Genomic DNA, 24,239 nt, shown 5'->3' on the forward strand with positions numbered 1-24,239 from the left:
TCTCTCTGTCTCTCTCTCTCTCTGTCTCTCTCTCTCTCTGTCTCTCTCTCTCTCTCTCTCTCTCTCTCTCTCTCTCTCTCTCTCTCTGTGTGTGTGTGTGTGTGTGTGTGTGTCTCTCTGTCTCTCTCTTTCTCTGTTGCACTCTCTGTCTTTCTGTCTCTCTGTGTCTCTGTCTTTCTGTCTGTCTGTCTCTCTCTCTGTCTCTCTCCCTGTCTTTCTGCCTCTGTCTCTGTTTCTGTCTCTCTGTCTCTCTGTGTGTATATGTGTGTGTCTCTGTGTCTCTGTCTCTCTCTCTGTCTCCTTTGTCTCTCCCTCTCTCTCTCTGTCTCTGTCTGTGTCTCTGTCTGTCTGTCTCTGTCTCTCTCTGAATCGGGAGGATGATGGTATATAGAGCCCCATGTTCCACACACACACACACACACACACACACACACACACACACACGCACACGCGCACACACACACGCACACATGCACATACATAAAGGATCTCCGTTATTTGCCTCAGTCCCCAAAATGGCTAAAGGAGAAAGTGGGTAGTCCGGGAACTTGGGTTGGAGAAGGGGGAGAGAAATGCCTGAGCCGGGGGCAGCCCCTGAGGGGTTCCAGTCCCAGGAGCACAGAGGCAGACGGAGATGAAAAGGCAGAGGCAGAGACAACGCGGCGGGAGTCAAGCCCACTTCTTCTCCCCGCGTTTGGAAGTTGGGCGCCACCCCTGGAATTCTAGCGGTACATGAGGGGTGGGACAGGAGCGGGGAGCTCACGGGGTCGGCTTCTGTTCCGAAGAACATGAAGAGTTAAGCAATGACTCAGGGGAACCCGATTCTGCGGCCAGGCTGGCAGCTGAGTCTGCATGGGAAGCATATTCCACTGAGACCACAGGAGGGGGGACCTGGGCCTCTTTCCCCATCCCTGTCCCACCGACACTGAGCTGGGGAGCTCCAACGACAGCTCACAGCCCAGCCCACTACCAAGAAGAGCAGTTTCCCTCCATCCCCTTCTACCCAATTCCATCCACTGCCCCCCTCCCCCAGGAGCCCCTCTTTTGTCTGGCTTCTTCCATCCTTTGAGCCCCCCAAGCCTGTCTCCTCCTCATTCCCCTGAATCTGCCGTCCCACTACACCCACCGTCCTCACCCCCTTCGGGGTGCTCTCGAGCAACAGTTCACCCTCACAGAGGTGACACAAGCCTCCACTTTAGGAGGAACAAGCACGGAGTGGGGATCAGCCATGGTAGAGAACAGCAAGCTGCTCATCCCATCCTGGATACCGGCCAATGGGCACAGCCAGACCTTCTCCTGATTACCGTCTGGGGCTCTTCACTGGTCCAGACCTCAGTTTTCCCATCTGTAAAATGGGTTTGAACTAGATCATTCTAAGGCACATTTTAGCTTTTAAAAATTAACTTTCATTTTAATTAATTTAATTTTTAATAATTATTTGAACTTAAAATTTTGAAAATTATATCTCAGGGGCAGCTGGATGGTTCAGTGGATAGGATGGGAGATCCTCGACCTCAGACACTTCCTAGCTGTGTGACCTTGGGCAAGTCACCTAACCCCCAATTCCCAAACCTTACCACTCTTCTGCCTTGGAACCAGTACACAATATTGATTCTAAGATGGAAAGTAAGGTGTTATTTTTTTTAAATAATTTGTTTTGGGGGTTTGCTTTTATAAGATTATTTATTTACAAAAATGAATACTATGGAAATATGTTTTGTGTAATAATACATGTATAATCCAGATTGAATTGCTTGCTAGCTCCGGGAATGGGGAGGGAAGAAGACAGGGAGATGATATGGATCATATAACTTTGGAAAACTGATGTGGAAATGTGTTATTAAAATTTTAAAATTAAAAATTAAAATAAAAAAGTATATCTGTCTTCCCCCCTAAAAAAAAAAACAAAAAAACTGATGGAGCCCTGACCTGGAAGAACCATGGAACTTACCATGGAATCCCATTTCATTGCCCCTGAGCCTATCATACTATGCCTCCAAGGCACACCTACCACCCCTAGGCAGGCAGCAAGGGCAGGCAGTCCTCAAAGAGCAGGGACGTTAGATGGGATGTCAGAGACCAAATGGGAAAACCAAAAAGGAGAAGGGCTTTGTCTTAGGTCATACAGGCGGTCCATGGGAGAGCTTAGAATGGGGTTCATGTACCCTGACTCCTAGCCAAGGGCTTTTCCCACTGTATTATTGCTGTCTCTTGTGGAACAGAAGCAGGGATCTCACCCATGGAAAGCCCAGAGACCTAAGGTTTGTGCACATCCAGAGTGGCTCCCATGATCAGACTGCTGATCCCTCTAGCCTTGGACTATCCCCCTGACAGGGGGGATGAGGAATGGGGAGACCCCAATTATTCTCTGCCTCACACAGAGGCCACATTACTTACCAGATAAAGTGTGATCCTCCCAAATTGCCTTGTATTTATTTTATTTTGTATATGCTAAGATGTGTGTACATGCTGCCTCCTACTATAGATTGTGAGTCCAGGAATTTCATTTTTTATTTTCTAATCTTGGTGACTAAGTGTCTGTTACATAGCAGGTACTTAATAAGTATTTATTGAATGATAGCTTAGTATTTGTCTTTTTTAAAAATTTAAATAAATCCTTACCTTTTGTCTTAGAATCTATACTAAGTATCAGTTGCAGGACAAAAGAGTGGAAAGGGCTAGCCATTGGGGGTAAGTGACTTGCCCAGGATCATACAGCTAGGGAGTATTTTGAACCCAGGACCTCCCATCTCCAAGCCTAGTTTTCTATCCATTTAGCCACCTAGGTGCCCCATTTTGTATTTTTTTTAACCCTTACCTTTCATCTTAGAATTTATACTATGTATTGGATCTAAGACAAAAGAGTGGTAAGTGCTTGGCAATTGGGGCCAAGTGACTTGCTAAGAGTCCCACATCTAGGAAGTGTCTGAGGTCAGATTTGAACCCAGGATCTCCCATTTCTGGACTTGGCTCTCTATCCAATGAGACACTAGTTGTCCGCTTTTTTGTTTTTGTATTTGGCTTTCAACAATTTTGTAGTCCCTCACTCTATCCTTACTGATTCAAACTTATTTTCCCCTCCTACCCCCCCATATACCCTCCATTCAAGCCAAAATGGCTAGAATAAAATTATAAAATCTATCCTTCTGGTCTTCCTTACCCCAGTGAGTTCTCTGATCCAGTGACACCAGCCTCCTTGCCGTTCCTCACAGAAGGCATCTCTTGCCTCTGGTCATTTTCAGGAGCTGTAGTGTTGTGCCTAGAATGGGCTTCTTCCTCCTCTCCACCTCTGGGCTTCCTCGGCTTCCTTCAGTTCCAGCTCAAAACCCATCTTCTTCGGGAAGCCTTTCTCATCCCCCTTAATGCTAGTGCCTTCCCTCTGAGACGCCCCCACCGTGATCCAGTATATTCCTGCTTACACCTCATTATTTGCGGCTTTTCTCCTCCATCAGACTATGAACTCCTTGAGAGAAGGGATTGTCTTCCACCTTTCCTTCTATCTAAAGTGCTTAGCACAGGGTCAGGCACATATTAGATGCTTGACAAATGTTTTTTGACTAATTAGCTCTGATAGATGGTAAGATAAGACCCGTGTTGGTCCTATCTCTCTGCTTCATTCACCTTCTATTTATTATGTATCTGAAAATAGATGCCCAGAGTTTCCTCTCCAGTGTGTAAGGTAGCCCTCCTTATTTGTCTAATTCTACCAAAATGTATTAAGCCTTTAACTATGTGCCAGGACTTGGGCTATGTGCTGGTGATCCAAAGACACAATACCACCCACCCCCAGTCCCTACCCTCAAGAAGCTTACAGTCCACTGGGGAGGACACATATATAGATACGAGGTTGGGCAGTTTGGTGGCAAAATGGATAAAGTGCTGGGTGTGAAGTCAGGAAGACCTGAGTTTAAATCCAGTCTCATACATATACTAGCTGTAGGACCCTGAGCGAGTCACTTCACCCTATTTGCCTCAGTTTCTTCATCTGTCAAATGAATTAGAGAAGGAAATGGAAAACCACACTAGTATCTTTGTCAAGAACACCCCAAATTGGGGCCATGAAGAGTAGGACACAGCTGAAACAACTGAACAACAACATAGATACGAGATAGTGTGAGATAGGAGCAAAAGAGAAATCAATAAAATCCTCTAGGGAAATGAGAAGACAGAGAGAACATCCAAAGCAACAGGAGGAGAGGTTGTGAAGTCAGGGTGGGAGGTCAGTTGGAGAAATTGTTACGGAGGAGGGAAAAGCTGAGTAGATTCTTAGAGAAGGATTTCCAGAGCCAGTGATGGGGAAAGAGTTAGGTACATGTGGGAGTAGTCTGTGAGAACACATGTATGGAGATGGAAGACAACAGGTCAAAGCTGGCTCACATGCAGAGTTGTGTGTATATATGAGTTAGGAAATGGGCAGTGAAGCAATATGAGGCTAGAGAGAAAGGCTGGAGTCAGATTATGAAGGTCCCTAAATGCCCAGCTTAAGAATTGGACTTTTTAATGAAAAATTGCTAAAATTTATATAGCATTTTAAGGTTTAAAAAATCACTTTACATATATTATCTCATTTGATTTTCATAAAGTAAATGCTACCGTTATCTCTAGTTTACAGATGAGGGAACTGAGGCTGAGTATTAAGTGACTTGCTCCAGGATCACACAGCAAATAAGTGTCTGGGGCAGGGTCTGAAATTCAGGTCTTCCGGACTTCAAGTCCAGTGTTCTATCCAGAGGGTCCATCATGGTGATGGGCTAGCCATAGAGTTGGGAAGACCTGGGATCAGATCTTGCCTTTGACATACACTAGTTGTGTGATCATGGAATAAATTGCTTAATATCTGAGTGCTTTGGGCACCTTCTATGACTATAAAGTACAGATTAATTATTGATGTGCATTAATAGAAAGGATTTCCACACTGGGAGTTTGCAGCAATGACAGCACCAGACTAGACAAAAATAATAATAATAATAGAATATTGCAGAAGAGGAGTGATGCGGTTAGACTTTGTGTTAAGAAGGCTGTTTGGAAATTGAAAAATGAGGGGATGCCCTTCAATTGGGGAATGGCTGAACAAATTGTGGTATCTGTTGGTGATGGAATACTATTGTGCTAAAAGGAATAATGAACTGGAGGAATTCCATGTGAACTGGAAGGACCTCCAGGAACTGATACAGAGTGAAAGGAGCAGAGCCAGAAGAACATTGTACACAGAGACTGATACACTGTGGTAAAATCGAATGTAATGGACTTCTGTACTAGCAGCAATGCAATGACCCAGGACAATTCTGAGAGACTTATGAGAAAGAACTGTGGGCGCAGAAACAAAGAAAAAGACTGCTTGATCACATGGTTCAATGGGGATATGATCAGAGATGTAGACTCTGAGCAATCACCCCAGTGTAAATATTAATAATATGGAAATAGGTCTGGATCAATGACACATGTAAAACCCAGTGGAATTGCTCATTGGCTACGGGAAGGAGGTGGGAGAAGAGGAGGGAAAGATCATGAATCATGTAACCATGAAAAAAAATATTCTTAATTAATTAATTAAATGATTTTTTCAGATTAAAGGAGAAAAAAAAGAAGGCTATTTGGTTCCCTAAAAGCTACCTGCTCTCAGTTTCCAGGGGAGCCCCTTGGAGTCTCATGGACTTTGAGAATAAGCTCTAACTAGGACTCATTTCCTTCACATCCTTCAGGATATCCTATCTGCCTTCATCCTTTGAATTTAAAAAAAAAAACTTATTTCTGCCTTGGAATCAATAATGAATACTGGTTTTAAAGCAGAAGAGCGGTATGGACTAGGCAATGGGGGTTAAGTGACTTGCCCAGGGTCCCCCAGGTAGGAAATGTCTAAGGCCACATTTAAGCCCAGGACCTCCCAATTCTAAGCCTGGCTCTCAATCCACTGAGTAGCTAGCCAGCTACCCTCCATTTTTGGAATTTCTTCTGGAAGCCTGTTGGAGGCAGGCAGAACATCTTGTGTTGGCGGAAGAGGGAGTCCCACCAAAGATCATCCTGGAACATCTCATCTGACAGCTCCTGAGCCGGTGAGAGCCCAAACTCCCCAGCACCATCACAGAACTACGCAGCCACCTCAATCCACCACCACGGAGGGCCCCTTATCCAGAGGTACCTGGGAGCCTGGGAGGGAAGAGGGTCCATCACAGCTTGGTATTTAAATGTCTCTCCTAATAAAACGTCATCTTACTGGGCATCTTAAGCGGGAGGATGGTGAAACAGGGTAAGTGGGGCCTTCCTCGGAGCCCTCTTCTCCCAAAGGGGCTCCAGCTTCAATCCTCGCCCTTTTACCTCCTGCATCCCCCGGTGCCCCTCACACACACGGAGAAAGGCTCTGCGTCCATCTGAGAGCTGTTTAATGTTTCTCAGGTTCAAGATACAAAAGATCGAATCCGGGGAGGGAGGTGACACAGAGACCAGCCCCAGAGAAGGATGGCTCACTGTCCGGGCCTTCCCCCCCACTTAATGGATGGGACAAGCGGCCTCCCCATCCAGGGGCACTCAAAGGACAATCTCAAGAACGCGTGGGAAGGGCAGAGGAGCACCTCTCGCCGCCTGGGCCTCCCAGAGAAGAGCCACACCCAGAGAGAGCCCTGACCAGAGATGCCCTGAGGAAAGCCACGTCCGGCAACAGCCGTCTGTCCTCCCGCTCAGGAGTGATCCTGCGTCCCAGGAAGCCCCCGCCAAAGGCCTAGGCCCAGCCTGGAGGCCTCGGGGTGAAAGAGGGTCGATGCTCACAGCCTTCAGCCATCCCATGGGGAGAAGTAGAAAAGAGAAAAAACGAGGCGGGGAGGGAAGAAGCAGGCTTGTCGAGGCAGGGAAAGGAAGGAGCTGCTCGTCCTCGGGGAGGACAGTCCCCATCGCCCCATCTCCTCCCCAAGGCCCGCCCAGGGAATAATCCCTCTCAGGCTCTCAGAGAACCCCCCCAGACCCTTCCTCTAGTACCTGGCCAAGCCTGTGCTGGGGAGGGGATGGGGAGAGGGTGGCTATTGCCTGCCCCCTTCTCCCTCCCACCCCCCCACACACAGGGTCCAGAGCTGTTGAGGGGAATGAGGGGGGGCGGATGAAGCCTCGGGTTCCCAAATGCTGAGACACCCCGACCTGCAGGGGGCTTGGGGATTCCCAGGACAATGCTGTTCCCTCCCACCCTGGTCCGGAGTAGGGAAGGACGCTTCTGGGGTCTCCGTGGAAGGGCTTTGGGGGGCAAACCCAGGAGAAAGGAGCAGAACGAAGGGCAGCTGGGGTGCTCTGAACAGGGCCGGGGCTCGGCCGCCCCAGGGAAACATGGAAGGAAAGATGCCATCACCCAGGGCCCCAGGCATGCTCAGGGCTCAGCCTCCAGCCTCTTGTTCCTTTCTTCCTCTAGAAGGAAGCCTGGAGGCCAGGATGAAGAAGAAGTTCAGGGTGGCGGCAGAGGAGGGTCCCTCCGGATCCGCTGCCTCGGGGACGGCTGGAACTCGGCCCAAGCTCAGCCAAGTGGTCAGCGCCCAGGGCCTCCCTCCTCGTCTCCCCACTTCCCTGTCCCTCCCTTCCCCACCACCTCCTCTGGTCCCTCGGTCTCAAGGCTACAGCCGACCAGCTCTGTTGAACTGGATGAGCCATCGGGCATTGGCAGTGCCCGGACTGAGGCAGCCACGGTCCTCCGGTGCCATGAGGGGCTGCAGCTCCTGCTGCTCGGGCGCGTCTGCGCTGCTCTCACTCCGGGAGCGCCCGGCCTTGGCAAGACTCGGGGCGAAGGTGAAGCCGGCGTGGGGCTCGGGCACCGGAGTGGCCAGAGCGGCCAGGGGGTCCCGGAGCTCCTCTCCCCGGGCTGGGGCGCAGGCCAGAGGGTGGGCGGCTCTCAGGGCGGCCTGGGTGCAGGGCGGAGATGCCAGGCTCTCCAGGGACGAGATGCTCTGGTTCCAGCCCGTCTGCATGTCCACAGGCACAATCTTGGTGGTCTCCGATGACACGTACACGGCCAGGTCCCCCTGCCCGCTCTTCCAGGGCAGCTCCTTCTCAGCGCAGGTTGGCGAAGGGGGGATGACTCGTGGGCTTGGGCACACTTCCATGCTCCCTGAGAAAGAACACGCAGCTCGGGAGACCCGGGCCCGAGAGGACAGGGAAGCCCTCCTGCTCCCCTTCTCCTCCCCCAGGGCTTCCTGGCACGACTTTCTCAGGCCAGCATTAGATTATACCTTGTGGTACAGGGGAAAGAATGCAGGACTGGGGGGTCAGAGGTTGGCATCTGCGTGCCAGCTCTGCCATCTGACTCAGAGCATGCCCATCGCTCTGAGGCTCGGTTCTCTCCTCTCTAAAAGAGAGGCTGAACCAGGTGATTGCTTCCATGATCTGTCCCAAGGACAAACCGAGTCAAGGTGCCAAGAGCAGCTCTGATCCCCAGAGGGGAGGAGCCCAGTAATGGGACCCTGCAGGAAAGAAGGCAAGTCACTCCCTGGCGTGGGTCAGCACCTGTGGCTGCTGCCCTCAAACCCAATCTAAATCAGTGAGGAAGAGGGGAGCAGAACGCCAGGCCAAGGTGGCCAAGGGCTCAGCCCTGGCTCCCAGGTCTCTGGTCTGTGGGCCAGCAGCCCTGGGTTGGAGGGACCAAATCCTAGACTGAGTGCTGTCTTTATGACATAATGGCTACAATATCGGTCTTAAAGTCAGTCTGGGTTCAAATCTCTTTGCTGATGCTTAGTTTAGAGAAGTCACTCCACCACTGAACCTTAGTTTCTTCATCTGTAAAATGGGGATAAAGCCCTTAAAGGGAGGTCTAATTTGCTTGAATTTGTATTTTAGCTCTTGGGCACATAATAAGTCCTCTAAAAATCTCCCCCTTAGGGGCAGCTGGGTAGCTCACTGGATTGAGAGCCAGGCCTAGAGATGGGAGGTCCTAGGTTCAAATCTGGCCTCAGATACTTTCCAGCTGTATGACCCTGGGCAAGTCACTTAACCCCCATTGCCTAGCCCTTACCACTCTTCTGCTTTGGAGCCAATACACAGTATTGACTCCAAGATGGAAGGTAAGGGTTTTAAAAATTAAAAAAATAAAAATAATAATAAATCTCCCCCTCCCTCTTATCTCTCCCCTTTCTCTCTTGTCTCTCTTTCCCATTCTCTCTCTCCCTCTCCTTCTCCTTTTCCCTCTCCCTCTCTCCCCTTCTCTCTCTGTCTCTCTCTCTTTGTCCCCATCTCTCTCTCTCTGTCTCTCCCTCTCTCTGTCTCTGTCTCTTTCTGCCTCTCTCTGTCTCTCTGTCCCTGTCTCACTGTCCTCTCTCTCTCTCTCCCCCTCTCTGTCTGTCTGTCCCTGTCTCACTGTCCTCTCTCTCTCTCTCTCTCTCTCTCTCTCTCTCTCTCTCTCTGTCTGTCTCTGTCTTTCTCTCTCTCACACATAACAAGTTAAAAGCTATCTGAGCCAAGACTAGAACCCAAGTAGGGAAACCCAGAAATGTTCTTTATTTGGGGACAGGCTGTAAGGAAGGATCATGCATGAATTGAGGTGGGTTAAGAAGAGAAGAAGTAGACAGATGAAATGAGCAAAAGGCTTGGAAAGAGTGAGTCCCAGGGAGGAAGAGCCAATCTCACCACAGAGCTGGAACTACACATAGCTTTCCCAGCCCAGCTCATGTGCCTGGAACCTCGCAGAGGCTCAGCGCATACTTGCTAACTGACTGACCCACACGCAGCCCCTTGGACAAGCAGAAAGAAAAACCACTGCTGCTGCCAACAGAATTGATGCTATGATTAGAAGTAATGTTACATCATTTGGAAGGCCTAGAGTGGTATTCCAATAAAGATGGCATTCTAGCCAAACTGCAGTAAACAGTCATAAAATCTGAGATTATTACTTAGAAGGGACCTGAAGCATTGGCTAGTCCAGCTCCTTCATTTCACAGATAAAGAAATTGAGGGGGCAGCTGGGTGGCTCAGTGGATTGAGAGCCAGGTCTAGAAACAGGACATCCTGGTTCAAATCCGGCCTCAGACCCTTCCTAGCTGTCACTTGTCACCCTGGGTAAGTCACTTAACTCCCATTGCCTAGCCCTTATCACTCTTCTGCCTTGGAACCAATACATAGTACTGACTCCAAGACAGAAGGTAAGGGTTTGGAAGAAAGGAAGGAAGGAAGGAAGGAAGGAAGGAAAGAAGGAAGGAAGGAAGGAAGGAAGGAAGGAAGGAAGGAAGGAAGGAAGGAAGGAAGGAAGGAAGGAAGGAAGGAAGGAAGGAAGGAAGGAAGTCCAGAGATGAGAATCAATTCACTCAGTCATGCTGTGGATGATGGAACTGGGGATGAAAGTCTGACTCTCATAGATTTAGAGCTGGTAGGAAACTTGGAGGCCAATGGAGTCCAGCCCCCTTATTTTATAGATAATGAAATTGGAACAGAGAGGTTAAGTGAATTGACCAGAAATATTCAACTACCATGCACCTAGGATCAGATTTGAATTCAGATTTTCATGACTCCATTATCCCCATTCAGTATAGTTTAGTTATTCAAACTGAAACATTAAATTATTTTGGCCCAGGTGGATTTAGGTCCTCCTATTTTGTCAAGTTGGCCTCCCTTGCTCTTTCCAGACTCTGGCGTGTTTGGCCATTGGGAAAAGTGAGTCCTTTGGGGTCAGCTTGTGATTTGAATCTCTAAAAAGAGAAGGGAATGAGGGTACCTTCTAATACTTCTGGAGGGAAAGGGGAGCCATATGGCATTACCTGGCACCTTGTGTTCTTGGAAAACCTCATTGGTGGCCCGAGCCACGAAGACAATGCCCTCATCATCCTCCTTCTCTGTCTCTGAGCTGTCGCTCTCCTCCTCCTCATCAGATTCCACCGCTAAGACCACCGCAGCTGGACAGAATCAGAACCAGGGTCAGGGGATTCAGGCTGGCTGCTTCCTTTCTTGGGGAACCATAGAATCTCACCTTAGGGAAAAACTTGAGAGGGCATTTATCCAAACTTTCCATGAAATAGGAATTCCTTCTTGTTACCATCTGGGGTAAGCACTATCCCAGGTTCTACTAAATATCTCTAGTCATGAGGACTTCATTCCCATGGATGGGCTGGGTTTCAGTTCCCTCCTCATCTTATTACCCTCCTTCTGGAAGTGTTCTGATGTTTCAGAGTATTATAGAGTTTGGTGCTAGGAAAGTCCTTCAACATCATTTAACACTCTGCCTTCATTTTTAGTGATGAAGCTCAGAGAAAACCAGATGTGAGTTGCCTAAAGGCACATCTGTAAGTAAAGGAACAAAACCATGATTTTAATATCTGACTTCCAATCCCATATTCTTTCCACTCTCCATTTGCTCCTGAAAATATAGCACCCAGAGAGCAACACAACATTCCAGATGTACGTTTCCCAGAGCAGAAGACAGTGACATAAGCGTCTCTCTTCTAGCTACTGTCCTCTTGATGTCCTCTGTGATTGCATTCGCTGCTTTGGTTGCCATGTCACACATGACTTAAACTGAGCTTGTTGCCATGAAAACTTCTAGATCTCTCTATTCCAAAGCCCCAGGTTAGCTCTCCCAGGGTTGGACCAAGCCTGGTCCTTGCCCTTGGGTCTCAAGTGGAGATATAATACAAACAAACCCACCAGGGAAAGAAGGAGGCAATGAGCCATAAACTAGTATGCAAGTAGCCCATCAAATGGGAGGCAGCTGTGACCCCATGGAGAGGGCACTGGATTTGGAATCAAGGGTCCTGGGTTCAAATCTCAGCTCTTGCTCTTGCCAGCTGGACAGTGACTTACTCACTTGTACTTCACAGGTCCGGTCTCATGTCATTTTGTCATTCTCCCTTCACAACATCTCATGCCTACATTCTCTTTCCTCTAACATGGCACTGCCATCCAGGTACTGATGTCTCCAACTCAACATGTCCAAAACAAAACCCTCAAACCTTCCCTTCCAAATCCTCTCTTCTTCTCTATTTCTAACTACTGTAGTGGGCATCGACATCCACCCAGTGACCATTCTCAACTCCTCTCCCAAACTCACTGCACATTTCCAATCTGCTGCCAAGTCTTGTTATTTCTGCCTTTAGAGCATCAACTCACGGTGCCATCTCTCAGCTACCAGATGCTTCATGTCACACCTGGACAACTCCAATAGCCTTCTGGTTAGCCCACCCCCACCCCCACCTCAAATCTCTCCCCATTACAGCTCTTCTTCCACTATCAGAGTGGTCTTCTTTGAATGCAAAGTCTGACCACGTCACTCTACCAAACTCAACAAACTTCAGTGTTTCCCTGCTGTCCTGAGGGTCAAATAGAAAATCTTCTGTTTGACTTTAAAAGCTTTCCTCAACCTGGCCCCTTTCTATCTTTCAAGTCTCCTGGAAAGGAGTCCAACTCCCAGCTCTTCATCCAGTCCTCTTTTCACTGTGCCAGGCTCCTCTTATATTTCCTAGGGCACTTGGCAGAGGACCGGGCACACAGCAGGCTGGTTGATTAGTCACCTCACTGGCCAGTAAGTACCACATCACTCCTCCACCCGATTCCTTCTCCTTCGGCTTGCCTGTGTCCGGTAAGTTTGAGGCTTGATGAGGTTTCCCATTTGGAGTCTCTTTGTCTGCTGAACCATCCTTCTGGAGACAAAGGGGAAAAGCCCAAGTCACCCTTGGAACTTGGCACCCAAATTCCCATTCCCTACCCTCATCTGGCACCAAGTCGTAGGGTTAGCTTCCAGGTAGAAGGTGGTGATCCATATCATTAGCCCAGAAGGAAGTGAATTGTTCAAATGACAAAGAAGCTAAGCCTCCTTTTGCTCCCCTTGGGATACTGGATGTAGCCAAAGTAGGCTGAGATACTCAGAAATATGGCTCTGACTCTGGGACAACTCATTAGGGTCCCTGGCTTTCTCTGTCCATGTTGCTCACAGGCTCCATGTTGCCTCTATAACTAATAACAAAGAAGTTTTATGCTTCATCCCCAGTTTCCCCAATTTACTCTTGAATGCAGATAAAGTCATAGGATTTAGACCTAGGAAGGAACCTTCAAGAAAATTTAGTCTGATCTCCTTATTTTACAGATGATGAAATTGAGGTCCAAAGAATAAGGAACTGGTATAAGGTCAAACTAGTAATGGCATGGAGATTCAACACCAGTCTAATGCTTTTCAAACCCAGCTCAGCCTGTGACTCCCAGGAGGAATTCTCTACCTCCATCCCTCAGCCTTCTTATGCTGGTGAGTTCCTCCCCAGAAGCTCAACTGAGGAAGCACCTTTGCCAGCCATGCTGACTTCAACCCTGTCCTAGCCCATGATGCCCAGGATGACTTCTTCACCTTGTCCCTGATTGGGTGCCTTCTCCCACTTGGATCCCTTCCATATACATCCTCTGCTTTCCAGTTCTCCTTTATGTGTCGTCTTCCCTTATTAGAATGTAACCTCCTGTAGTTCAGGGGCTGTCTTCTCTTTGCTTGGGGTTGTAATCTAGCACCTAACACACTGCTTGGCACATTGTAAGCATCTATCTATCCATATCTGTGTCATCTACTTATATCTATTTGTATCTGTCATCTATTTATATCTCTCTAAATCTATCAGCAATTCATCTATCTTATCTACTTCATCTATCTGTGTCATCTATTTAAATCTAGTTGAATCCATCATCTATTTATATCTAAATCTATTATCAATCTATCTATATCTGTATCATCTATTTATATTTCTCTGAATCTATCATCAATCCATCTATCTCATCTATCTTCTCCATTTCATCTGTCTATATCACCTATTTATATCTCTGTCTATTTATCTCTCTATCCATCTATTTCTCTACCTGTCTGTCTGTCTATTTATCTCTCTCTCTCTCTATCTATCTATCTATCTATCTATCTGTCTGTCTGTCTGTCTGTCTGTCTGCCTGTCTGTCCAACTATTCATGCGTCCATCTATCTATCTATCTATCTATCTATCTATCTATCTATCTATCTATCTATCTATCTATCTATCTATCTATCTATCTATCTATCCATCTATCTATCCATCTATCTATCTATCTATCTGTCTGTCTGTCTGTCTATCTATCTATCTATCTATCCATCTATCTATCCATCTATCTATCTGTCTGTCTATCTATCTATCTATCTATCTATCTATCTATCTGTCTGTCTGTCTGTCTGTCTGTCTGTCTGTCTGTCTATCTATCTATCTAGAGAATGGGCTATAGCGGTGTTGACAAACCTATGGTGCTCCCCTCCCCATCTTCACCACCACCTGAGGCCATTTCTCCCTCACCCGCCCCTCTGCCCAGCAGCCCAATGGGAGCGCTTCCTCTCTCCCCTGTCTGGGGTAAGGCGGGGGCTCGCGTGCACTGTGAGGGTGCGGTTTGGGCACTCAGTCTCTAAAAGGTTTGCCATCACTGGGCTATGGCATGGACTTGGAAGAGGTAAGGGGAATCCTATGCTATAGTCCTCGAGTCCTTAAACAAGTAGGGCTGCCCAGGCAGTCCTCTGGCCCCCTACAGTCACTACCACCATCACCCCATCTCACATTTATAGATCACGTTAAGGTTTGTCATTTCCTCCCAATGGCCATCTTGGACGGCCTGTTTTCCGCAGTTCTCCTGCTCTCCAGGGCTGGCTCCGGGCAGGGGAGGGCAGGGAGCCCAGAACTCCCCACAAGCATCAGCCTTAACCAGCAACCACAAAAGGAAAGGATGATGTCTGGCGCTGTGAAGGGGATGAGAGAATCCGGGGGGGAGAGGCGGCCAGAGAAGGGCCTGGAATAAAGGGAGAGTGAGACAAGGGGGGGGGGGCCTCACCTTCTTCCGGCCAGCCTTCCGGAGCCTCAGCTTGCTCTTGGAGAGGCACACGTTGTGCTTGGTGGACTTGAAGGACTCTAGTCTCCGCTTCATGTTCTGCTGAAATACTTCCTTGTCCTGCCGGGCCTGGGCGTCCTCTGAGATAAAATGGCGACTACAGCTGGTCTTGTACTACAAACAACAGCCCTCCGTGAGGCCCTGGTCAGTGCCGGCCTACGGCTTCCCCCAGGGCCCTGCAAGGCATCTTTGATTCTTCCCTTTCAATTGTCTCTTCCCCTTTCGCTGCCAAGTTCACAGGATAGGATCATGGAGCCCAAGCTGGAAAGGGACCTTAGAGATCATCGAGTCCAATCCAGGAATTAACCTTTTTTGTGTATCCTGGATCCCTTTGGCCACAATTTGGAGAAGCCTCATGGATTCCATCTTATAATTATATTTTTAAATGCATAAAATAAAATACACAGGAAACTAATTCTACTGAAGTATAGTTATCAAAGCATTTTTTTAAAATTCATGGTCTTGCTTAGTGGATAAAGTGCCAGGCCCGGAGTCAGGAGGACCTAGGTTCAAATAGGGCCCGAGACATTTCCTAACTGTGTGACTCTGGATAAGTCACTTAACCCCAGTGGCCTAGAGGTCCTAGCCCTTACCACTCTTCTGCTTTTGAACTGTATTTTTAAGGGGCAGCTGGGTAGCTCAGTGGATTGAGAGCCAGGCCTAGAGATGGGAGGTCCCAGGTTCAAATCCGGCCTCAGACACTTCCCAGCTGTGTGACCCTGGGCAAGTCACTTGACCCCCATTGCCTACCCTTACCACTCTTCCACCTAGGAGCCAATACACAGAAGTTAAGGGTTTAAAAAAAAGAAAAAAACTGTATTTAGTCAAAACCAATGCAACCAAGATTAGAAGCGAAGCATCAAACCAGGAAAACAATTTTATGACAAAATTCTCTGACTAAGATCTAATTTCTCAAATTAATAAGGAGCTAAGTCATTATACAAAAAGTCAATCCATTCCCCAATTGACAAATGGTCAAGGGATATGAATAGGCGGTTTTCAGACAAAGAAATCAAAACTGTCGATAATCAAATGAAAAAATGTTCTAAATCCCTCTGGATTAGAGAAATGCAAATCAAAACAACTCTGAGGTACCACCTCACACCTAGCAGATTGGCCAATATGACAGTAAAGGAAAATAAATGCTGTGGAGGATGTGGCAAAATTGGGACACTAATGCTTTGCTGATGGAATTATGAATTGATCCAACCATTCTGGAAGGCAATTTGGAATTATGTCCAAAGAGCTTTAAAAAATGTATATCCTAACCCGGCCTCAGCCACTTCCCAGCTGTGTGACCCTGGGCAAGTCACTTGACCCCATTGCCCACCCTTACCAATCTTCCACCTATGAGACAATACACCGAAGTACAAGGGTTTAAAAAAAAATTTAAAAAACAAAATGTATATCCTTTGATGTTTGTATCCCAAAGAGATTTAAAAAATGGGAAAGGATCTATTTGTGCAAAAATATTTATAGCCACTTTTTTGTGGTGGCAAAAAAGTGGAAAATGAGGGGATGTCCCTCGATTCAGGAATGGCTGACAAATTGTGGTATATGATGGTGATGAAATACTAATTGTGCTATAAGGAATGATGAACAGGATGACTTCAGAAAGAGCTGAGAAGATCTCCATGAACTGATGTGGAGTGAAATGAGCAGAACCAAGAGAACATTGTACAGAGTAACTGAAACATCATGGGATGATCAAATGTAATAGACTTTGCTACTAAAAGCAATGCAATGATCCAGGACAATTCTGAGGGATTTATGAGAAAGAACTAGAACTAGAGAAAGAATTATGGGAGTAGAAATGCAGAAGAAAATATATGATTTATCACTTGTTTTATAGGTATATGATTTGGGGTTTTGATTTTAAAAGATTATTACAAAAAATGAATAATATGGAAATAGGTTTTGAGTGATAATATATGTATAACCCAGTGGAATTGCTTGTCAACTCTGGAAGGGGGGACACAAGAGGGGAGGAAGACAACAAGAATCATGTAACCATGGAAAAAATTTTAATTAAATTAATTTTTAAAAAAAGAACTATATTTAGTATAAATTCTAAGACAGAGGTAAAGGGTTAAAAAAAAGTTCATGGGCCCTAAGTTAAGAGCCCCTGATCTAGTCCAATCTCTTCATTTTGTAGGTTTTCATAAGCCTATGTTTTCTATGCTCAGAGTTGAGAATCAAGTGTTTTGCCCAAAATCACATAGGTGTTAAATAGGGAGCTGAGATTTAAATCTGGGTCTTCTGTTTCAAAATATACCACATTATATCTGTCCTCAGCTCTCTGTTCCAATGTCTGATCATGCAGGATACATTCACAGCATCCCCTGCTGCTACAATAGGCTTGTAACTGTTCTGTCTAGCTCTTATGTCTTTTCTCATTGATAACTCCCATTTCTCTTGCACTTTACTAACCAGAATCCTTTAAAGTGGGGAGTAGGGTGCAATATAAATAACTGGATCTTGAGTCAGAGGAGGTGGGTTCCAATTCCATCTCTGTTACTTACTCCCTGAGTGTCCTTGCCTAGCCAATGATGGTGAGCACAGGGATTCCACTGTTGGTAAGAATGCATAGTAGAGAAACTGGGGTAGAAATCACCAGCAATCTTGGTTTCACTTGGCCCTTTCAGTCTTTCCCCAAACTGATTTACATGATAAGGTCATGATGGTGATTAAAAAGGATCAGTCATGGTGGTTCCTTTTGACACTTTTACTAAGTGGAGTCTCCTGAGATGTTTTGAAAGGACATAGACTAATGACTGCAGGATAAAAAAATACAAAAAAACGAAAATAATCTCCTAACCCCAAGTCAATTAGGAGACTAGGATCAATGGGTCTTGCAAAAGGAAATATAATGCAAATAAACAGTGAACTTTAAAATGCCAAAGGACTTCTCTAGCTAACTGGCTGTATGCAATTGACAGCACAGAAATGCTAAGATTTAGCCCTACAGCTTTAAACTAAAGAGTTCAAAAGTCCTTTCCCCTTGCCAGATGTATTGTAGTATAGTTGAGATTCTTTTTGTCAATTAGTTGGGATAGATGACCTCTGAGATCCCTTACAATTCTCAAACTCTGTGATTTTGTGATGTTGTATGATCAAATGTCTTTTGCCTTGAGCTGATAGGTGCTCTAGTTAGACAAGTAAAAGTAAACATGTTGATGGGGGCTCGTGAACTATGATTTTAGATGTTTGCTGAGCACCAAAATGCCTCAAATCTGAGATACATTTCCAGAGACCTGTCTAGCTTCTGGATCATCATCTCTAAAATTATATGTTTGCATGAGAATGACCTCTGAGGTCTGAACAAGCTCTAAATGGATGATTCTATCATTGGGTACATCAAGAATCTATTATTTCCTCAGGGTGGGTACTCCCTCCACCAGTGAAAATTATGGTCCTTCCATGCCTTAGCGGATAGTCTCCCTATGGTGTCATGGCCAAGTATTCATCATTCTGTGGCTGACTGTCTGGTGAGAAGCTGCTCCAAACATGGCAAGGCTAGCTCTTGGACCACAGACATATGGTCCTGTCATTGGGACTTTCAACTTGATAAGACCTGCCAGAGTTTAGATTCTGTTGATATCAACCTTCAAAAACCCAGGTCACTTGCATGATGCAGAGAAGCTAGACTTCAGGGAAAGAGTGAAATTATTATGAGCACTGCGGCAGGAAGACCTGAGTTCAAATCTAGCCTCAGATACTGCCTTGCTATGTGACCCTGAGCAAGTCATTTAATCTCGGATTGCCTGACAAAAGGATCCAATGGATTTAGTGGAGAAGGAAATGTCAAACCACTCCATATCCTTGCCAAGGTAACCCCATGAAAAGCTATGGTCCATGGGGTCAAAGAGTTGGACACCACTGAATGACAATTGAAGACCTGATCCCTGTACTACCTGTGATACCAGCTATATGACCTTGGGCAAGTCACTTAACTTCCTTTTGTCTCACTTTCTTTATCTGTAAGATACAAGGGTTGGACCAGATGGCCTCTGAGTTCCCTTCCAGCTCTAGATCCATGGTCCTATCATCCCCATTCAGAATCCTTCAGATCTTCCCATTGCCTACAGGAGGAAGCCCAAGGAGACAGCTAGGTAGTTCAGTGGATAGAGCACCAAGCCTGGAGTCAAGGGGACCTGGGTTCAAATCTGGTCTTAGACATTTTCTAGCTGAGTGACCCTGGGCAAGTCACTTAACCCTGCTTGTCTAGTCTTTGCCATTCTGTCTTAGATTTGTTACTAAGACAGAAAGTAAGTATTTAAAAAGAAAAAAAAAAAGGAAACTCAAACTCCTGATCCTGGAATTTATGGCCATTTATGATCCAGTGCTTCTCGGCCTTTTCAGCCTCATCTCATTTCATTTTCTGCTATGTCCACTCTATACCAAACAAATAGATCCAATTGCCATCCATCAATAAGAAGAAGAGAAATATCTAAGAGTTATATAGTACCTACTATGTGCCAGGCACTGTGAATCAAACATACCTTGTGCTTTCTCACATTTCAAGAAATAAAATTCTCTCTCTCGCTCTCTCATAAACACACACACACACACACACACACACACACACACACACACATTATCTCCCCAAGAAAAGTCATGACCATCCTTTAAGACCTATCTCTCAATCACCGCTTCCTCCGGGAAGTATTCTGTGATTTCCCAAGTTGAAAATCACCTTTATTTCCTCGGGTCTTATATAAAATTCGGTATTTCTTTTCCTCTCACTCCTGGCCTGAAAGTGCCACAAGTCACAAATGTCAGTTGTCCAGGTGAATGATCTCTCCTCAGCTAAAGCCTTCCTCTTATACCTCAACCCAGAGTGAGCTCCCCTTTCTCTCCATCAGAATACAGGCCATCTATCAACCCAAATGGCTTTTCCCATATATTGTCCAAGTCAGTGACTTCATTTTCCTCCCATGTATGGCATCTCCTCAGCTAAATTCTGAATTCCTCAAGGCAGAGACCCTGCTGCTTCCTTCTTTCATAATACATTCCTGTATATATACATATATATATGCATATATATTTGTATTATATATTTTTATATCTATTTGTACATATATATTTATATAAATTCTAAATCACTATGGCTATAGCATTTCAGGGCACCTCGGTGGTACAGTGTACTCTATAGAGTCAGGGAGACCAAGGGAGCAGCTGGGTAGCTCAGTGGATTGAGAGTCAGGCCTAGAGACGGGAGGTCCTGGGTTCAAATCTGGACTCAGACACTTCCCAGCTGTGTGACCCTGGGCAAGTCACTTGACCCCCATTGCCCACCCTTACCACTCTTCCACCTATGAGCCAATACACAGAAGTTAAAGGTTTAAAAAAAATAGAGTCAGGGAGACCTGAGCTCAAATTTGATCTCAGACACTTACCAGCTATGTGACCCTGGGCAAGTCATTTACCCTCTGCCCTCAGTTTCCTCATCTGTATAATGGTGATAATACTAGCACCCGCCTTCAAGGAAGGTTGTGAGGATCAAATAAGATAATACTGGTGAAGGGTTTCTCACACCTTAAAGCACTCCACAAATGCTATCAATGACGATAATGATGATGCTATGGTAGAAGGACCCAAGTTCAAATCCCAGCCTTGCCTCTTGCTACTGTGTGGTCCCGGGCAACTCTCTCCTCTCTAGGCTTCCCAAGGAAGACAATGATCTGGAAATCCAGTTATCAAAATGTGTTTGGGAAGAGTTCACAGATTCCAGCCCAAGTAAGGACAAGATCTCAAAGATCCCTTTGGGTTCTGGAATCCAGGCAGTTGGTACGAGACCTTTCTATACAATTAAAAAAAAAAATTCTTACCTTCTATCTTAGAATCTATACAAATTCTAAGGCAGCATTAAGGGCTGGGCAATGGGAGTTAAGTGACTTGCCCAGGGTCACACAGCTAAGAAGTGTCTGAGTTCCCATTTGAACCCAGGACCTCCCATCTCCGGGGCTGGCTCTCAATCCAACAAAGTACCTAGCTGCCCTCTTTCTACATATTTTACAGACTGAGAGAAGGAAGATGACTGAGATGGTGGCACAGGACCAGTCAGGGTCAGAGCAAGGACTTAAAGTTCCACTCCGAATGCTCTCTCCATCCCTCTGGGATGCCTCCCATATGGCAGGTTCAGAGTAAGCGGTTCTGCTTTCTCTTTTTGTTCTTTGTCCCCCTCCCCCCGGAAACTTGGCTCCCTCCAGCTCAAAGGTCCCCGAGGGAGGACGCCCTCCCCACCTCTGTGCCTCTCACCCTCCGACGGGGTTTGTAGAGACCTCCGCTGAGCAGGTGGTGCATGATGGCATCTTCCCGGTCCCTGCCACTCCGGACCGTGTCGATCACCTGGAGGTCTAGGCAGGCACCGCTGCCGCTCTCCCGCCTGTAGGAAGTAAGCCAGGGGGGCTCCACAGGTAAATGTGGAGGGGATGCCGAAGAGCAGGAATAAAGGGGAAGCTGGCACCGAGATGGAGAAGGTCCGAGGGAGAGGGGAGGCTGGCACTGAGCAGGGGGAGCCTGGCACCGGGAAGGAGGCACCGTGGCACTTACAGCAGGTTGGTGACGGAGGTCTCTGCCGCGGAGCTCCGGCTCGGCATGGAGGGCAGGGTGAGCCCTGCTGACGATAAGACGTGGCCTCCCTGAGGGGATGGGGATGGACCTCAGATGGATGCTTATCGCCCAGAAAGCAGACACCTCAACTTTGAACGTGGGACCAGGGATGCCTGGCATCCCTTCCCCGACGCTCCATCACAATTGCCGGTTTACGGAGACCGAGAATGATTCATTCAGGGGGCAGAGCTGTTCACCATCTGCTCTGCTCCTAGCCATTGTCCCAAATGGGAGTTTCCTAATCTTTTTTGTGTGTGTTGGCAGTTTGGCAAAACCTAGGGACTCCTTCTCAGAACCGGGTTTTTAAATGCAAACCAAAGAAAATACACAGTATTGTATTTTCTTTGGTTTGCATTTACAATTAAAATACAAACTGTGTATTTTCTTTGTTTGCATTACAATCCAGGAGATTGTAAACTCTTGAGAGCAGGGGCTATCTTTTGCTTTTCTTTGTGTGCCAATGCTTACCACACTGCCTGGCACATAATAGGCATTTAACAAATGTTTATAGACTGACTAATTATAATTAAATACAGTTATCAAAAATATTTTTTAAAACAAATTCATAGGGCCACTAGATGGCTTGATAGAACCATATCTGGAGAATGGAGATCTTGGGTTCAAATTCAACCTCAGACACTTCCTGGGCAAGTCACTTGATCCCATAGTCTAGTCTTTGCTGCTCTTCCACCTTGGAATCAATACTTACTATTGATTCTGAGCCAGAAGATAAGGGTTTAAAAATAATAATAATTAATTCATAGACTCCAGGTTAAGCCCCCTTCCACTTCCACTCTGCCCCATCCATCCTGAGGAATTCAGTCCCACCTGGTCCACAAAACTGATGGCATCTCGGATGTTGAGTTTATAGTACACATCCCAGATCTGGTCCCGGATTCGGTAAGCAGACCGGCGCATCAGTAGCTGACTCAGGTACTTCTTGTCAAACTGTTCCCACCTAAAGAGAAAGAGATCTGAGTACCTGAATACTCCCTCCCTTGAATTCCCTAAGGGTTTTGGAAAATCCCACTAGGATCTCTCTCTGTCTGGGCAGAAGGGATTAGTAGAAAAGGCATTGGTCTTAGAGTCAGAAGATTTGAATTCAAGTCCAGGCTCTCACACTTACTAGCTTTGTGACCCTAGATAAGTCACTAGACCTCTTGAAGTCTCATTTTCCTCATCTTGAAAATGGTCAAAATGCCTCACCTTGTGGTAGTGAGGAAACCTTTGTAAACCTCGAAGTATAAGCTGTTCTTCTCTGGGGCCTCTCTTCCAAGACTTTCCCAGGTTGCTAAGCCTGAATAATAGCATTCAGCCCACCTCTACCCCCAGGAAGCAGGGAGAGGGCTATTGGGGTGGCCTCTTTTGGGAAGTGGGGAAAGAAGACATACTCACCTGTCTCTCCAGTAGTGGTAGCCATGGTGGCCAACCACATCTTCTACAGCTGCCAAAATATGGTCAAAGGTCTATAGAGAGAACAGGAAAAGCCAGTCAGGGCATTATCCCTACTCCTAAGGAGCCCCAGAGGTTAGGCTGTGATAATTAAATTAAGTCTACACTGCCCATCTTTAGATTTAATCACCAAAGGTGAGAGCACCTCCAATTCTGGGACATCCTAACCCATGTGTGCTAGAGTGAGTGACAAATCAGAATCGACTGACCGCCCCCTAGGCGGTCTATGAGAAGTGTCTATTGTGACTGGACATGCAAACTAGGGGGAAGGCACAGGAAGTAACACATAAGTGACCCCTTTAAAAGAAGAAGGTCTTCTGCTGGAGAGGGTCTTCTAGTTTTCCTGGTCTGTGGAGGAATGCTGGCTGGAACGCTGCTGAGACCTTGGTTTCAATATCTTCTTTAGAAGTCCATGTGGTGAGTTTAAAGACTGAATCTTCCTGAACTTCTCTTAAGGAACTTCCCCTTAATAGACTGTAAATGAAGCTTTGCTTCATTCACCTCTGGGCCTCTGGCCCTCTCACTCTTGGCTGAGGGTTAATTAGATCTACCTGGATTAATTAGAGGGTTGTAGTAATTTACCTACTGTGTTAGATTCTTATTTCCTTATTTTCTCTCTCTCTCTTCTCAATTGTAAATAAAGTTCCATAAAAGTCAATTTTAACTTGAGATTATTCTTAACTGAGGACTGATAATTGTTCGATCCTCTAGAGACCATCTTTTAATATATTCAACCAAAAAACCCCTTTTCCCCCCTTATGAGGCATCAGATCATATCATTGAATTCCATTTCTAGAAGAGCCAAGACATGGTCCCCTCCTGCCCAGAAAATCCTCCAGAAAGACTGAAAAGAATGGGAGGAAGTTGGATGGAGAAGGGGATCCTTTTATCCCTTTGGGGATAAGTGTGTCCTCACGGACACACGGATGAACACGGTACTCACGTGTTCATGTAGTTCCTGGTTCAAGGTGGGCTTGTGGTGGTCACTTCGTTTCACTTTTAGCCACTTGACAAGAGGTTTTATGGTCAGACCCTAGGGAACAGGAAGGGAGATGGGGAGGGGGTAAGCATGGAGACTGAAATATGACTAGAAGTGCAAACCATATGCTATCCTCACTATGTCCCTAATTTTTTCCCTTGCCATCTCCCATGGGATGAGACTAAGCCTTTCTCTAACGTCATACAATGACCCACCATGCCCCAGTTTCCCCCTGGAGTCCCAGGCATAGAAGGAACTGGAAAGAGCTGGATAGAGAATCATTGAGTCAAAATGTCAGGTCTTAGAGTTGGATCTTTGGGTGCAGGTCCCACTTTTTACAGATAGGGAAATCAAGGCCCAGAAAGGA

At 46.4% G+C, this 24,239-nt stretch overlaps 1 protein-coding gene across 1 annotated transcript in view; it reads right to left on the reverse strand.

Moving 5' to 3' along the window:
- Positions 1 to 7,589: 7,589 nt before the first annotated feature.
- The window catches only part of SLC9A5 (solute carrier family 9 member A5), a 32,465-nt gene continuing 15,815 nt past the window's right edge, over positions 7,590 to 24,239 (reverse strand). The window contains exons 8-16 of the mRNA XM_044660589.1: positions 23,837 to 23,926; positions 22,837 to 22,907; positions 22,270 to 22,399; positions 21,382 to 21,470; positions 21,088 to 21,214; positions 14,770 to 14,940; positions 12,521 to 12,590; positions 10,716 to 10,850; positions 7,590 to 8,080 (exon numbers count right to left, since the gene is read on the reverse strand). Of these exons, the coding sequence (XP_044516524.1) occupies positions 7,590 to 8,080; positions 10,716 to 10,850; positions 12,521 to 12,590; positions 14,770 to 14,940; positions 21,088 to 21,214; positions 21,382 to 21,470; positions 22,270 to 22,399; positions 22,837 to 22,907; positions 23,837 to 23,926 (1,374 nt within the window). The remainder of the gene's footprint in view (positions 8,081 to 10,715; positions 10,851 to 12,520; positions 12,591 to 14,769; positions 14,941 to 21,087; positions 21,215 to 21,381; positions 21,471 to 22,269; positions 22,400 to 22,836; positions 22,908 to 23,836; positions 23,927 to 24,239) is intronic.

This window comes from Gracilinanus agilis, chromosome 2 (assembly GCF_016433145.1).
Source record: "Gracilinanus agilis isolate LMUSP501 chromosome 2, AgileGrace, whole genome shotgun sequence".
NCBI lineage: Eukaryota > Metazoa > Chordata > Mammalia > Didelphimorphia > Didelphidae > Gracilinanus > Gracilinanus agilis.